The following is a 15,093-nucleotide window of genomic DNA, read 5'->3' as shown; positions in this document are numbered from 1 at the left end:
ATTCCTGCTTTCATTCTTTGGTTACTTCCCATAGGCTCCAGGATAATCTCCTTTAGGATCATATCTAAGGCCTTCATGATCTGACTCCTATCAAACTTCCCAGAGTTTCCTTACCATTCCTATCTTCACATCCTGTGCTCCCCCTGAGATGAACTATCAAGGTTTGCTGTCTCATGGCCCTGTGCCTGAGCACGTGATGCTCCCTCAGCCAAAATGCCCTTTCCCTTCTCCATCTAATCACATCCTCCCTGTCTGTTAGATGTACCAAGTATTTCCATAGCGTGCTGTAACTGCCTGGATCATAGCAAGGATCTCAGTCGATTGTATTGTTAGTCTACTGGCTGTTACCCTATTAGACAAAGATCCTCAGAGTGGCAATTGCAGTGCAATCTCTGCATAGCTAATTCCTGACCCATAGTAGACTCAATAAATATTTGATGGTTAAACTGGAGAAAAAAAGAATCATACACTTTTCCCATTCTTCTTCTTTTTGTCTTTTTGGTTTTTGAATGCTTCCTTTTCATTTCTGCTTCACTGGATCCCAAGAGGTCAACCGTGACAATGTAGTAATATTTAACATTCCCACTGACTTGTTTGTGTACGTTTTTAGAGGTGTGTTTTCTTGGGCAAGAGTTGGATCTCTTTGTAAAGAATTTCTCTCCCAGTACTAGCTGAGTTCATATTGCATATACTAACCTTGTGTTCTTTTCTGAACAGTACCAACTAGTTTTGTTAGTGAACTTCAGATGTACACGACACAGGGCTTCCGGGTCATAGGACTGGCCTACAAAAAGCTGGAAATGGACCATCATACCACTGCCTTGATGAGGTAAATGGGATGGGGGGCGGATTTTGATAAAGCAGAATGGTTTCGTGGGAAGATGCACCAGACTGGGCAGTGGACCCAGCAGCACAGCTTACTGAATTTGTGTGCATGAAATGCCTCTGAACTTAGTAAATGGGGATATAGTCATCCCTGCCCTGCCTAAATCACAAAGCTGATGTGAACACTGACTGGGAGAACTGATGAGAAATAGCTGTATAAATTGTAAAATATGATGTGATTGTACAGCTTTGTGAAAACAGATATACGAATACAACCCATGTTTCAGAGAGTTTGAAATTGTGGTCATGCCCCCATTTTTTTTTTTTTTTTTTTTTCTTTTTTTGCGGTACGCGGGCCTCTCACTGTTGTGGCCTCTCCCGTTGCGGAGCACAGGCTCCGGACGTGCAGGCTCAGCGGCCATGGCTCACGGGCCCAGCCGCTCCGCGGCATGTGGGATCTCCCCGGACCGGGGCACGAACCCGTGTCCCCTGCATCGGCAGGCGGACTCTCAACCACTGCACCACCAGGGAAGCCTGTGCATTAGTTTTGTATCCTGCTACTTTACGAGATTCATTGATTAGCTCTAGTGGTTTTCTGGTAGCATCTTCAGGATTCTCTATGTATAGTATCATGTCACCTGAAAACAGTCACAGTTTTACTTCTTTTCTGATTTGGATTCCTTTTATTTCTTTTTCTTCTCTAACTGCTGTGCCTAAAACTTCCAAAACTATGTTGAATAATAGTGGTGAGAGTGAGCAACCTTGTCTTCTTCTTGATGTTAGTGGAAATGGTTTCAGTTTTTCACCATTGAGAACGACATTGGCTGTGGTTTGTCATATATGGCCTTTATTATTTTGAGAAGTTCCCTCTGTGCCTACTTTCTGGAGGGGTTTTATCATAAATTGGTGTTAAAATTTGTCCAAAGATTTTCTGTATCTATTGAGATGGTCAATGGTTTTCCTCCTTCAATTTGTTAATATGGTGTATCACAGTGATTGACTTGCATATATTGAAGAATCCTTGCATTCCTGCAATAAACCCCACTTGATCGTGGTGTATGATCCTTTTAATGTGCTGTTGGATTCTGTTTGCTAGTATTTTGTTGAGAATTTTTATGTTCATCAGTGATATTAGCCTGTAGTTTTCTTTCTTTGTGGCATCTTTGGTTTTGGTATCTGGGTGATGGTGGCCTCGTAGAATGAGTTGGGGAGTGTTCCTCCCTCTGCTATATTTTGGAAGAGTTTGAGAAGGATAGGTGTTAGCTCTTCTCTAAATGTTTGATAGAATTCACCTGTGATGCCACCTGGTCCTGGCCTTTTGTTTGTTAGAAGATTTTTAATCACAGTCTCAATTTCAGTGCTTGCGTTTGGTCTGTTTATATTTTCTGTTTCTTCCTGATTCAGTCTCAGAAGGTTGTGCTTTTCTATGAATTTGTCCATTTCTTCTAGGTTGTCCATTTTATTGGCGTACAGTTGCTTGTAGTAATCTCCCATGATCCTTTGTATTTCTTCAGTGTCAGTTGTTCTCCTTTTTCATTTCTAATTCTGTTGATCTGAGTCTTCTCCCTTGTTTTCTTGATGAGTCTGGCTAAGGGTTTATCAGTTTTGTTTATCTTCTCAAAGAACCAGCTTTTAGTTTTATTAATCTTTGCTACTGTTTCCTTCATTTCTTTTTCATTTATTTCTGATCTGATCTTTATGATTTCTTTCCTTCTGCTAACTTCGGGGTTTTTTGTTCTTCTTTCTCTAATTGCTTTAGGTGTAAGGTTAGGTTGTTTAGTTGAGATGTTTCTTCTTTCTTTAGGTAGGATTGTATTGCCATAAACTTCCCTCTTAGAACTGTTTTTGCTGCATCCCATAGGTTTTGAGTCATCCTGTCTTCATTGTCATTTGTTTCTAGGTATTTTTTGATTTCCTCTTTGATTTCTTCAGTGATCTCTTGGTTATTTAGTAGTGTATTGTTTAGCCTCCATGTGTCTGTATTTTTTACAGATTTTTTCCTGTACTTGATATCTAGTCTCATAGCGTTGTGGTCAGAAAAGATACTTGATATGATTTCAATTTCCTTAAATTTACCAAGGCTTGATTTGTGACCAAAGATAGGATCTATCCTGGAGAATGTTCCATGAGCACTTGAGAAGAAAGTGTATTCTGTTGTTTTTGCATGGAATGTCCTATAAATATCAATTAGTCCACCTCGTCTAATGTGTCATTTAAAGCTTGTGTTTCCTTATTTATTTTCATTTTGGATCATCTGTCCAATGGTGAAAGTGGGGTGTTTATGTCCCCTACTATTATTTTGTTACTGTTGATTTCCCCTTTTATGGCTGTTAGCATTTGCTTTATATATTGAGGTGCTCCTATGTTGGGTGCATAAATATTTACAATTGTTATATCTTCTTTTTGGATTGCTCCCTTGATCATTATATAGTGTCCTTCTTTGTCTCTTGTAATAGTCTTTATTTTAAAGTCTATTTTGTCTGATATGAGAATATGCTACTCGAGCTTTCTTTTGATTTCCATTTTCATGGAATACCTTTTTCCATCCCCTCACTTTCAGTCCGTATGTGTCCCTAGGTCTGAAGCCAGTCTCTTGTAGAAAGCATATGTACAGGTCTTGTTTTTGTATCCATTCAGCCAGTCTATGTCTTTTGGTTGGAGCATTTAATCCATTTACATTTAAGGTAGTTATCGATATGTATTTTCCTATTACCACTTTCTTAATTGTTTTGAGTTTGTTATTTTAAGTCTTTTCCTTCTCTTGTGCTTCTGCTGAGAGAAGTTCCTTTAGCACTTGTTGTAAAGCTGGTTTGGTGGTGCTGAATTCTCTTAGCTTTTGATTATCTGTAAAGGTTTTATTTTCTCCCTCAAATATGAATGATATCACTGCTGTGTAGAGTAATCTTGGTTGTAGGTTTTTCCCTTTCATCACTTTAAGTATGTCCTGCCACACCCTTCTGGCTTTCAGAGTTTCTGCTAAAAGATCAGCTGTTAACCTTTTGGGGATTTTCTTGTATGTTAATTGTTGCTTTTCTCTTGCTGCTTTTAATTTTTTTGTTTTGTATTTAATTTTTGATAGTTTGATTAATATGTATCATGTCATGTTTCTCCTTGGATTTATCCTGTACGGGACTCTCTGCCCTTCCTGGACTTGATTGACTATTTCCTTACCCATATTGGGGAAGTTTTCAACTATAATCTCTTCAAATATTTTCTCCTTCCCTTTCTTTTTCTCTTCTTCTTCTGGGACCCCTATTGTTCGAATGTTGGTGTGTTTAATGTTGTCCAAGTGGTCTCTGAGATTGTCCTCAATTCTTTTCATTCTTTTTTCCTTATTCTGCTCTGTGGTAGTTATTTCCACTATTTTATCTTCCAGGTCACTTATCGTTCTTCTGCCTCAGTTATTCTGCTATCCATTCCTTCTAGATAATTTTTAATTTCATTTTTGTGTTGTTCATCATTGTTTGTTTGCTCTTTAGTTCTTCTAGGTCCTTGTTGAACGTTTCTTGTATTTTCTCCATTCTATTTCTAAGATTTGGGATCAACTTTACTATCATTACTCTGAATTATTTTTCAGGTAGATTGCCTATTTCCTTTTTTTTTTTTTTTTTTTTGCGGTACGCGGGCCTCTCACTGTTGTGGCCTCTCCCATTGCAGAGCACAGGCTCCAGACGCGCAGGCTCAGTGGCCATGGCTCACGGGCCCAGCTGCTCTGTGGCGTGTGGGATCTTGCCAGACCGGGGCACGAACCCGTGTCCCCTGCATCTGCATCGGCAGGTGGACTCTCAACCACTGCGCCACCAGGGAAGCCCCCTTATTTCCTCTTCATTTGTTTTGTCTGGTGGGTTTTTACCTTGCTCCTCCATCGGCTGTGTGTTTCTCTGTCTTCTCATTTTGCTTAACTTATTGTGTTTGGGGTCTCCTTCTTTCAGGCTGCAGGTTCATAGTTCCCATTGTTTTTGGTGTTTGCCCCCAGTGGCGAAGATTGGTTCAGTGGGTTGTGTAGGCTTCCTGGTGGAGAGGACTAGTGCCTGTGTTCTGGTGGATGAGGCTGGATCTTCTCATTCTGGTGGGCAGGACCATGCCTGGTGGTGTGTTTTGGGGTGTATGTGAGCTTATTATGATTTTAGGCAGCTTCTCTGCTAATGGGTGGGGTTGTGTTCCTGTCTTGCTAGTTGCTTGGCATAGAGTGTCCAGCACTGTAGCTTGCTGGTCATTGAGTGGAGCTGGGTCTTTGCGTTGAGATGGAGATCTCTGGGAGAGCTTTCACCCTTTGATATTACATGGGACCAGGAGGTCTCTGGTGGACCAATGTCCTGAACTCAGCTCTCCAGCCTTAGAGGCTCAAGCCTGATACCTGGCCAGAGCACCAAGACCCTGTCAGCCACATGGCCATGTATGTGGGGAGTTTCTTGCCTTTTGGGATGTCTGAGGTCTTCTGCCAGCATTCAGTAGGTGTTCTGTAGTAGGTGTTCCACATGTAGATGTATTTTTGATTTATTTGTGGGGAGGAATTTGTTCTTCATATCTTACTCCTTAGCCATCTTGAAGGTGCCTCACCTCACTTATTTTTAACGGTGTTTTCTACCAGAGCTAGAACTCTCTGGTGGCTGTTAACAGGCATGGTGATGAAAATCACCACAGAAGATGGAAGACAGCTTTGTGGTCATTTAATTCATTCTCTGCAAAGATTAAAGTTAATCTCATCCTTAATAAGCATCCTCTCTTCATTTCAGTTCTGTCAGAACAAAAGTCTCTGTATCCTTGTGCCCCCTCCTGTTTTCTTTCTGGATAGTTTCTGCACACATTCAGTGCCCCAGGAATGGTGCGTGAATGAGTGGGGACCACTCTGAGAGCAAGATATCTGACTTTGTTTTTGTTTTGCTTCCTGTAAGAAAGACTGTAATGTGTGATTTCTGTTCAATCATCCATATACTTCCAGGGACCAGGTAGAATCAGACCTGATATTTCTGGGATTGCTGATCTTGGAGAATCGACTGAAGGAAGAGACAAAACCTGCCCTGGAAGAGCTCATCTCAGCCCAGATAAGGACTGTAATGATCACAGGTATAGGACAAAGTGTGTGTGAAAACAGGAAGAATTTGATGTGGAAATAGACAGAGATTCACTCATTTAGCAAATCTTGTTGACTTGCTACTATGGGCCAGACACTGTTCTAGATAGACACTGGACATGGACAACAAAATAGGCAAAGTTATTACTCTGAGCATCCTTTTACGTGAGTTAAGATAGAAAATCAATCATTCAATTGAATAAACAGCTACCAATAAGTGTTATGAGATACATAAAACAGGTGATGTGGTAAAGTGTGTCTAACCAGCTACTTTAGATGAGGTGTCCTTTCTGAGAGGGAACGTTTGAAATAACACCCGAATAAGAAGACATAAGCCATGCAAAGATGTTGATTTTTATTATTAAATGTTCAGAGAAGAAGAATGCTTAGTCAGCATGGTCTGTAAAATACACTGAAGGCCCATCAATGAGAGCTACAATTCTGGAGATTAAAAAATGCTGTCCCTTCTACTCTCACTCCCAAACTCCAAATCACAAACAAGGGAGCAGTGAGAAAAGATTATGCAAGAGAAATGTGTGAAATTTCTTAATGAATGCTTCCGAGTAGAGAGTCAATGATTTCCTGATGCATTCATGTTTTTTGAGTGTGTATTGCCTTCCCTTTCTCTGCTCTCGAAGTTAGATGCATTTAACTCTATGAATTCTGGCATCAAAATACAGTCTTGCTGCACCAAAGCACTCTCTCCCTATCCCACTGTCCTTGAACCCAGTTTGATGTTGGAAACTCGAGAAAGTTCACCTCCCCTTTGGAGCTTCTCCACCCCCCTTCATTACCACACCCTCCAATCCAAGAGACTTTTGGATCACTTTTTCCCTCTCCCTTCTTAGCCCCTCTGCCCAACTTCTAGGTGCTGCTGAATTAGTTTACTACTTATTAGAATTCCCCTTACATTATGACCCTTCTGCTTCAAAATTTTTATTTAGCCCTTATTTTACACAGTCTCAGAATCTATCCTTTACCAGTTAGATTTATGTAGAAGTAAGAGCTCATCGCTCACAACACTCCCTCTTCACTTCTTCTTTCATATTGAAATTTCTGTTCTGCTTCTTTCCTTGCTTGGTTGTAATTTTTCTGGAGAATTGTCCTTGGATGGGTTGGAAGGGTGATATGCTCTCTGATCTTTTACATACCCTGAAATAACTTTCTTTGCTCTGATAGGTGAATGATGTCTTGCCTGGGTATAGGATGTTTGGGTTAGAGTACTTTTTTAAAAAAAATTTTATTGGAGTATAGTCGATTTATAATGTTATGTTAGTTTCAGGTGTACAGCAAAGTGAATCATTTATACATATATCAATACATATAATATATCCACTCTTCTTTAGGTTCTTTTCCCATATAGGTCATTACAGAGACCTATATTACACTACTAATGTAGAGAACTCTACATTACAGAGTAGAGTTCCCTGTGCTATACAGTAGGTCCTTATTAGTTATCTATTTTATATATAGAGTCCTTTTTTATTAATGGTCTGTAGGTTTTATTCTTTTGTCTTCCAGTTTTTGGTATTGCATATCACAAGGCCAGTGGAGTCCACTGTAGGTAACTTGTTCTGTTTACATATAATCCTTTTTCTATGTGCCTATGTGTTTGTCTTTTTTCATTCATTTAGTCTGGAACACTGTGAGCATTTTTAATGTCTTCTTCTTCTCAGGAAAATTTCTTCTATTGTTAATTAGGGCTTTTGTTCTCTCTCTTGCCTTCTTCCCTTCTGGAATTTCCATTATTCACATGACAGGCTTCCTGGGTCTATCCTCTCCGTCTCTTACGTTTTCTTTTTGTAACTCATATTTAAAAATTTTTCATATAATTTTTAAAGGCTATATTCCATTTACAGTTACTACAAAATATTGGCTATATTTCCCATGTTGTACATACATCCTTTTAGTCTATCTTACGTAACTCTCATATTTTTATAATTTTGCTCTGAGCTTTAAGGGTTCTTTTTTTGCACCAAATTTTTTCAAACTGCAGACTCAGGTATCAAAAATGAGGATGATCTCCTTCAAATCACCTTTTGAATTGTGAAGTTCTTAAATTGTGTTTTGGAGTAGGAGTGACTTTAGAAAACCATTTTTTGCCTGTGCTCCATTTGAGTTTCCTAAGTGCTCTCATTACTTTTAATGCCGCTTTCTTCTGTCTCCAGCAGCTAGCCTACTTTACCAGTCATGTTCTGGTTGTTCTGCCTTATATTTCCTTATATAGCTTCTGGAATTTCTTAAGTAGGTTTTTATCTTTTTTTGTCAGATGGTTGAGGATCAGGCCTGGGCTGCATGTCCTAAACAACAGACCTCTCGCAGGTGACAGATGGCAAAACGGTCTGTGTTGCAAAGCAGATGGCTTTTGTTGCCCTGCTGAGGCATGTGGAAGAGCCTCTCACTCTCAGGGCTCCCTGTACTCTTCTGATCTCGGGCTAGAGCATCTCCCTCCCCCCAGTTAGCTCTTTTGAGGATTCTCAAAGTATTTTGGTAGAAACCTGGGAGAAACCATGTTAGGGATAGCCAGCCAGTTGTTACATTATTTATTTTTAGTTGTTGCTCTACGGATCACTATATCTGTACCTACCCTTTCAAGAAGGCTTATCATCATAAACATCCCCTACTTTCTCTCCTCTGTTATTGTTGTATATATATATGTGTATGACATACAATGAAACCCCACCAGACAATGTTAGAGTTTTGAACATAAGTGAAGAAAAATCGACTTTATATTTATACAGCTCTTTATTATTTCTGTTCCTAAATGTTCATGTCTTATGTTGCAAGTATCATTTCCATTCAGCCTAAAGAACTTCTTTAAGCATTTCTTTTTGAGCATATCTTCTGGCACAAATTATCTTAGATTCCCTTATCTAAGAATGTCTTCATTCCTGAGAATATTTTCATTAGCTATAGCAGTCTGAGTTGACAATTTTTTTCTTTCAGCACTTTAAAGATGTTCCACTGTTATCTTGCCTTCATGGTTTTTGATGAGAAATCTCTGATAATTAGAATTATTGTTTCCTTATATGTAATTTATTGTTTTCCCTAGCTGCTCCTAAGATATTTGCTTTGTCTTTGGTTTTTTAGCAGCTTGATTATGTGTCTGGGTGTGGTTTTCACTGAATTTATCTTGTTTGGGATTCACTGAGCTTCTTGAATCTGTAAATTTAAATCTTTTACCATATTTGGGAAGTTTTCTGCTATTATGTCTTCAAAAAATTTTTTTCCTGTTCCAATCTTTCTCCTCTCCTTCTTGGGCTCTAATGACATGAATGTGAGTTCTTTTGATATTCTTCAATCTTTGTTCTTTGTTTTTTCAGTTGAGAACTTCTATCTTGTCATTTATTTCAAGAGTATTAACCTTCACCACATGGAGGAGGATTACAATAGCTGCTTTAAAAGCATTGTCTGATAATTCCAACATCTGGGTCATCTTGGGACAGGCAACTATTGAGTTGTTTTTTCTTGAGAACTGGCCAGATTTTCCAGGTTTTTCACATGTTGAGAATCCTGAACATTTTGAATATTATGTTGGGATACTTTGGATCCTGTTAAAATCCTCTAGAGAATGTTGAGTTTGTTGTTTTCGCAAGCAAAACTCTGGAATATGGGAGGTGACTAATATCATGGTTCAATTCTTGAAGCTTTTGCTATCCTTCTTTGGGTTTGCTCTGCACGTGCACAGCTCTGGGTTGAGCTTGGGGCTTACATAGTTCATACACTGAATTAGTCTCCTTGTCTAGCTTTCTTCTTTCTAGGATTTCCCTCACAACTCTTCAGGCCTCCAGTGCCCCTTTCCTGGTTCCTTTGGCCAGAAAAAGTAGGTTTTTCTTGGAGTTTTAGCTATCTGCATAGCTCCGGGACTGGGGCTCACACTCAGGTCAAATTACATGAGAGGAAAGAGAAAAAAAGCTGAGAATCTCTCCACCTTGTAGATTATTTCTCCAAATTTGACTCCCTTTCACATTATGCCATTTGTGTTTACTTTTCAAAGTCCTCAGGTAGGTTTTTTTAATGGTATTTTTTCCAGAGTTTTCCATTGTAATCAGTGGGAGAAATAGATTCTAGTGGGCTTACTCCATATTAGCTGGAAGTGGAACCATGAGATGTCATATTAAACCAGTAGAGTTTTGCTAAACATTTACTAAGCTGTTGACAAATAACAGAAATATATTTGAACTTTTCCTTTTTAATTTTACTTCCCACTCCCTGGCAAAAATATACTAGTAGGTCATAAAGTAACCAGATGAAAAGCAGCAATAATAAGAAAAGGGATCACAGAATCATGGAAGGTCAGGGCTGAGAGAGAACTTAGAGACTATTTCTTCTCGCACCAAAAATAAGGTCTGAACTCCTTACCCTAGCTTTCTAGGTTCTATGTGAATTGGTTCTGTCTCTTCAATCTCATCTTGGGATACTTTTCCTTTCTTCTAGGTGACAATCTTCAGACTGCAATAACAGTGGCCAGAAAGTCTGGAATGGTTTCTGAAAGCCAGAAAGTCATTCTCATTGAAGCAAATGAAACTACTGAGTCCTCATCAGCATCTATATCTTGGCAATTAGTCGAAGAGAAGAAACATATTGCTTATAGGAATCAGGTATACCTAAAAGCAGACCTTCTGCCATATTATCTAACTCGTCACACAGTGTTGACTACTGAGCAGCTTTGACTGGCAGAGGTGTACAGGTGACCTAGGGTCAACATACTTCTCCAAATGTCTAACATGTATACAGTTCAAAGAACTCAATTATATCATTTTCCCATACCATTCCTACTGAGCTTTAAGGTATGGTGCTTTCCTGGGTGCTGGAAATAATCCATTCTTTTAAACTTAAAAAAGTCTTTAGAAAGAATATAGTAAGTGGGGCTGCAAGTCTAATTTTCCATTTTTTCCCTTGCTTGCCAGCCATCCCACTGGGTTCAAAGGGGATTTAGTCCCTAAGAGAGACGCTGCTGTGTGCATTGGAAAATCAGACTATATCTTCAGGGTGGGAAGAAGTTTTATTCATTTATCTCCAATCTTGTCAGTATCCTATGTTATGTCCTTCCTTATGAAACAATATTAATTCTGTAAAAAAAAAAAAAAAAAAAAGCAAATTCATTTCTGGTGCTTAGTGGCAAATTCTTGATAGAAGACTGGTAGTTGGTTCATGGGAAGGCATTAGGAGAAAACGTCAGTTGGCCAGTTCTCCTGGTGTCCCGTGAAAGCAGCTGCATGGGTGTTGCCCTTGTTAAACCATGGCTTGACTTCTCTCTTCCAAAAGACAGCTTGCAAACATTGAGCTGAATGTGAGAATGTAAAAAAAAAAAAAAAAAAAAGGAAAGTTCTCGCCTCAGGGAGGGATTTGTTAAGCTGCAATGCTTTTGTATTTTACACTCGAAATGTGTGAAATGTGCTTTTTTCTGCGACTCACTGAGATCAAATCAGGATGAGAACAGGACGTGAGTGTTACCCCCCTCTTCACTAGAGGCTGTTGATGTGCAAAGATTGATCCAGCAAAGAGAAAGTGCTTCTCTGAGGAATCAGGGCCGGAGTGTGACTTTTATAGAGAGATCCCAGACTGTCATTGTTGCCTTCGCTCAGATATGCTTGTGGTCCTCACCACTCTATCAAGTCTAAAATTACTGCGTCTTGCCTTGCAGGACAGTTACATTAACATCAGGAAAGAAGTCTATGATACCAGCAGAGAAGGAAGTTACCATTTTGCCCTAAGTGGAAAATCCTTCCAGGTTATAAGTCAACATTTCAGCAGCCTACTGCCAAAGGTAAGTTCTAAGAGGGTACCAGTCTCCTAGTAAAGATGCTAACAATGTCACAGAGCATGATCGTGAGTAATTTCAAACCTCTAACTAGGTTAGATATACCTATTGAATGTATCACAAGGGAAGCAGATAGTTTTGCAGAGGTCACTGCTGTTTCATTTCCTGCTAGATTTAAAATAAGTAAATTTGATTAACTAATTATCCATCATCTATAGGATTAAAATATTAGTGACTTCTTAAGTGATAAGATTGCTTTGGGGGAGCTGTCACTATATTGCCATGGTTAGGGGGTCTAACAGTATAGTGTAAATCCAGCAATTATACAGGAAGGCAGGCCAAAAATAGAGGAATTCCATTAGGTTTTTGTTAGAGGACGTCTGTACAAAAGAGGGTCAAACTTAAAACATTTCTGATGAAGAACAAACCCACAATGAGGGCAGGTGAGTTATATACATAAAAAAAACATGTGAGCAAACTAGAGAAAGATTGTGTCCAGTGTAAAGCAAAGAAAATTTATTTGTATTCAATTGCTCATTATCTTAAGTACTGTTTAAGAAAAAAAGAATGAAGACTTTAAAGCTGAGTGAACAATAAGCTGAGTTTACAGCCAAGAAGAGCAGGGAGCACACAGCTGTAACACAGAAGAATTTAGACTCTGTAGGATGGGGTTCAGGTGGATGGAGCTGGTACAGGTTTTTATACAACAATCCATTAATGTGACAATCCATTAATGTTTCAGAGCCCAAATTAGGCTGGAGATATCAGCTGAGTTTCACAGTTGGTTAAGCCCAGAGGGTATGGTTAAGTCAAAGGCCACAGATAGTCACCCTCTCATCTCTAGGCTATTTTTCTGCTAGATCTGAACAATTTTCTGAGAAGCAATTGCCTCCTTTCCTTCTCCTGGGATCCTGACCCCTTGTTATCTTGCAATTTCTCATACTTTACTGGTTCAAGGTTCCATCAAGCTCAGGGTTTTTTAGGACGACATCCTTCGTGGCCCCTGAACTAAATTCCTGTAGGTCATCATTTTCATCAGTTATGTCTGTTAAGTAGTCATTTTTACCGATTTTGGTCTTCCTGATCACTTATCTGATGACCAAAGTCTCAACATCTGTCTTAAAATCCAAAGAAGGACTTCTTGGAAACAAATATTTTTCTCACTCATGGATATCATTACCCAGTCAGTGTTCTGAATGTTACCAATTACTGCATGTATGACCAGCTGACATAATAAAAAAATTTTCCCTTTTGCATTCTTTACAGATATTGATCAATGGGACCATCTTTGCAAGAATGTCTCCAGGGCAGAAATCCAGTCTGGTGGAAGAATTTCAGAAACTAGAGTAGGTCTTTACCAATTCAGATGGTGTGAAGTGCATGGAGGCATGACAGGGGGAGAGTAAGGAAGTCACTCAGTTTGGTTAGGGTAGTGGTTCTTAATGTGGCTACACATGACAGTCACCTTGGGAGCTTTGAAAAATTAGCAATACCAGGACACCACCATTCAGAGATTCTGATTCAATTGCTCATGTGGGCACTTGGACATCAGTATTTTTTAAAAGTTCCTTTCATAGGTCAATTATGCATGCAGAATTGAGAACCCCACTGAACTAGAGCATAAGGTGGACAGGAAATAACTCTGGAAAGGTCATCTGAACTTGGCTCCTAAATGTACAATGAAAATTTAGACTTCATTTTTACAAATTATTTTCTCGGTTATGATACAGGGAGGTCCCTATGACAAGAGACTCACATAACCCTAAAAATACTAAAACATTCTTATGCCAAAGCATCCTCTCCATCCTAAATCAGAAAAATATTCTTAACACAAAGGGTCTCCATTGTCAGAATCCCATCATTTGGGATCCTTTATTTCCTGTTAATGGAAGCCCATGGAGTCTCAGAGGCTTTCTCTACCTCTGGTGCTGGACCACACTCACACAGCTCCAACTCCTACCCATCCCTAGTCCACCCTCATACTCATTGATTCAGTCACTAGGCAAAAGATCTATATTCACAAAGCCCTATCTTCTCAATATGGCTAAAATCCTCCACAGTAAACTCGTTGCCTTAGGTAGAAGTGTGGAAGACAAGTACAGCAAATTCTGCAAACACTGTCAGAGTGCTCCTACCTTATAAAGCAGACTGTCTTCATCAACAATTCAAGAGAGCAGTATTCATCCGGCCTCAAAAAGCAATCCTGAAATGCGGATATATTTTCTTTCTTCAACTTCTGGTCCTGGCACCACATTTTTGAGTTGAGTGACTCACAGCTGACACGGTGGATTTCCTCTCCAGTTACTACTAATGTCACCAACAATAATTCTTATTTATCATTTTAGAATACATCACTTCACTGAATACTCATAATGCTTGTAGGGGAGAAAAATGATAGTCAAAATGGGGAAGTGATCAGGTCAGAGATCCAGATCTTCTGGCTTCAAATTCTGTGCCTTCCCCACCATCCATGCTGTCATATAATCGTGAACATCCTGTTTTACAGCTCACAGAGCTGCCTCCTAGGCAGAGAAGTGCGGGGTCTCCTTGAATCGCTTGGAGTCAGGAAGGCTGTATGGGATTTCTTAATCCATTGTAGGAACTGCTGAGTCATACTTTATTTCAGTCAAACCGGACTGTTAGGGAAACTCCCTTAAAATAAATAATAAGTTTGAGCCTTAAGTAATGAAGCTCATTTTATCTTAGAGCAATTAGAAGGTAAGATTGCTTTGATCTCCTCTGCAATTGACACGGTTCCCTTTTAGTTACTTTGTAGGTATGTGTGGTGACGGAGCCAATGACTGTGGGGTAAGTAGCTGTCAGTGTGTCAATTGTACTTGCTTCAAGCCCTGTAAGAGATAGTATCCCCTGGGATATATGCCACCTCCATTCCTCTTGAAGGAGAAACTGATGTGGGCGGTTTGGAAAGGTTTTAACCAAAGCCACACAATGACTCAGTGGTCAGTACAGACTAAATGGGGAAGAATTTGGTTCTGGATTCCCCACTTCTCTAGCTAGGTGTCCCAGTGCCACCTCTTTCTTATGTGGCAGGCAGAGCAAAATTTGATCATCTCCTGGCCACTGCTTGGGCCCACAAGCCACTTCGTGGGCAGCTTAACTAGCCTTTCTTGTGTGGCCTCAGGAGAGATGTGTGTGAGTGTGCATCTATACAGTAAGCTGACTCTTTACTTTCAGGCTTTGAAAATGGCTCACGTGGGCATCTCTTTATCAGAGCAGGAGGCATCTGTGGCCTCACCTTTCACTTCCAAAACTCCAAACATTGAATGTGTACCTCACCTTATCAAGTAAGTAGGTACTTTTCCCCAGCATTGTTTTCATGTCTCTTGACTTTTAGGTGCAGACCCCTTTGTTTTGCCAGGCAAAGACCAGTGGAAATGTGTGTCCCTGGGCGGGGAGGGTGCTTTGTGGG

The 15,093-nt window shown here is 39.7% G+C and overlaps 1 protein-coding gene across 1 annotated transcript in view; it reads left to right on the top strand.

Moving 5' to 3' along the window:
* The window catches only part of ATP13A4 (ATPase 13A4), a 143,536-nt gene that overhangs the window by 107,465 nt on the left and 20,978 nt on the right, over positions 1 to 15,093 (top strand). Inside the window, exons 17-23 of the mRNA XM_007457594.1 lie at positions 718 to 829; positions 5,768 to 5,892; positions 10,337 to 10,500; positions 11,547 to 11,669; positions 12,930 to 13,009; positions 14,429 to 14,471; positions 14,859 to 14,968. Of these exons, the coding sequence (XP_007457656.1) occupies positions 718 to 829; positions 5,768 to 5,892; positions 10,337 to 10,500; positions 11,547 to 11,669; positions 12,930 to 13,009; positions 14,429 to 14,471; positions 14,859 to 14,968 (757 nt within the window). The remainder of the gene's footprint in view (positions 1 to 717; positions 830 to 5,767; positions 5,893 to 10,336; positions 10,501 to 11,546; positions 11,670 to 12,929; positions 13,010 to 14,428; positions 14,472 to 14,858; positions 14,969 to 15,093) is intronic.

This window comes from Lipotes vexillifer, unplaced genomic scaffold, assembly GCF_000442215.2.
Source record: "Lipotes vexillifer unplaced genomic scaffold, Lipotes_vexillifer_v1.1 scaffold425, whole genome shotgun sequence".
NCBI lineage: Eukaryota > Metazoa > Chordata > Mammalia > Artiodactyla > Lipotidae > Lipotes > Lipotes vexillifer.
Note: the sequence above shows the minus strand (reverse complement) of the source record. Positions and strands in the feature narration are given on the sequence as shown.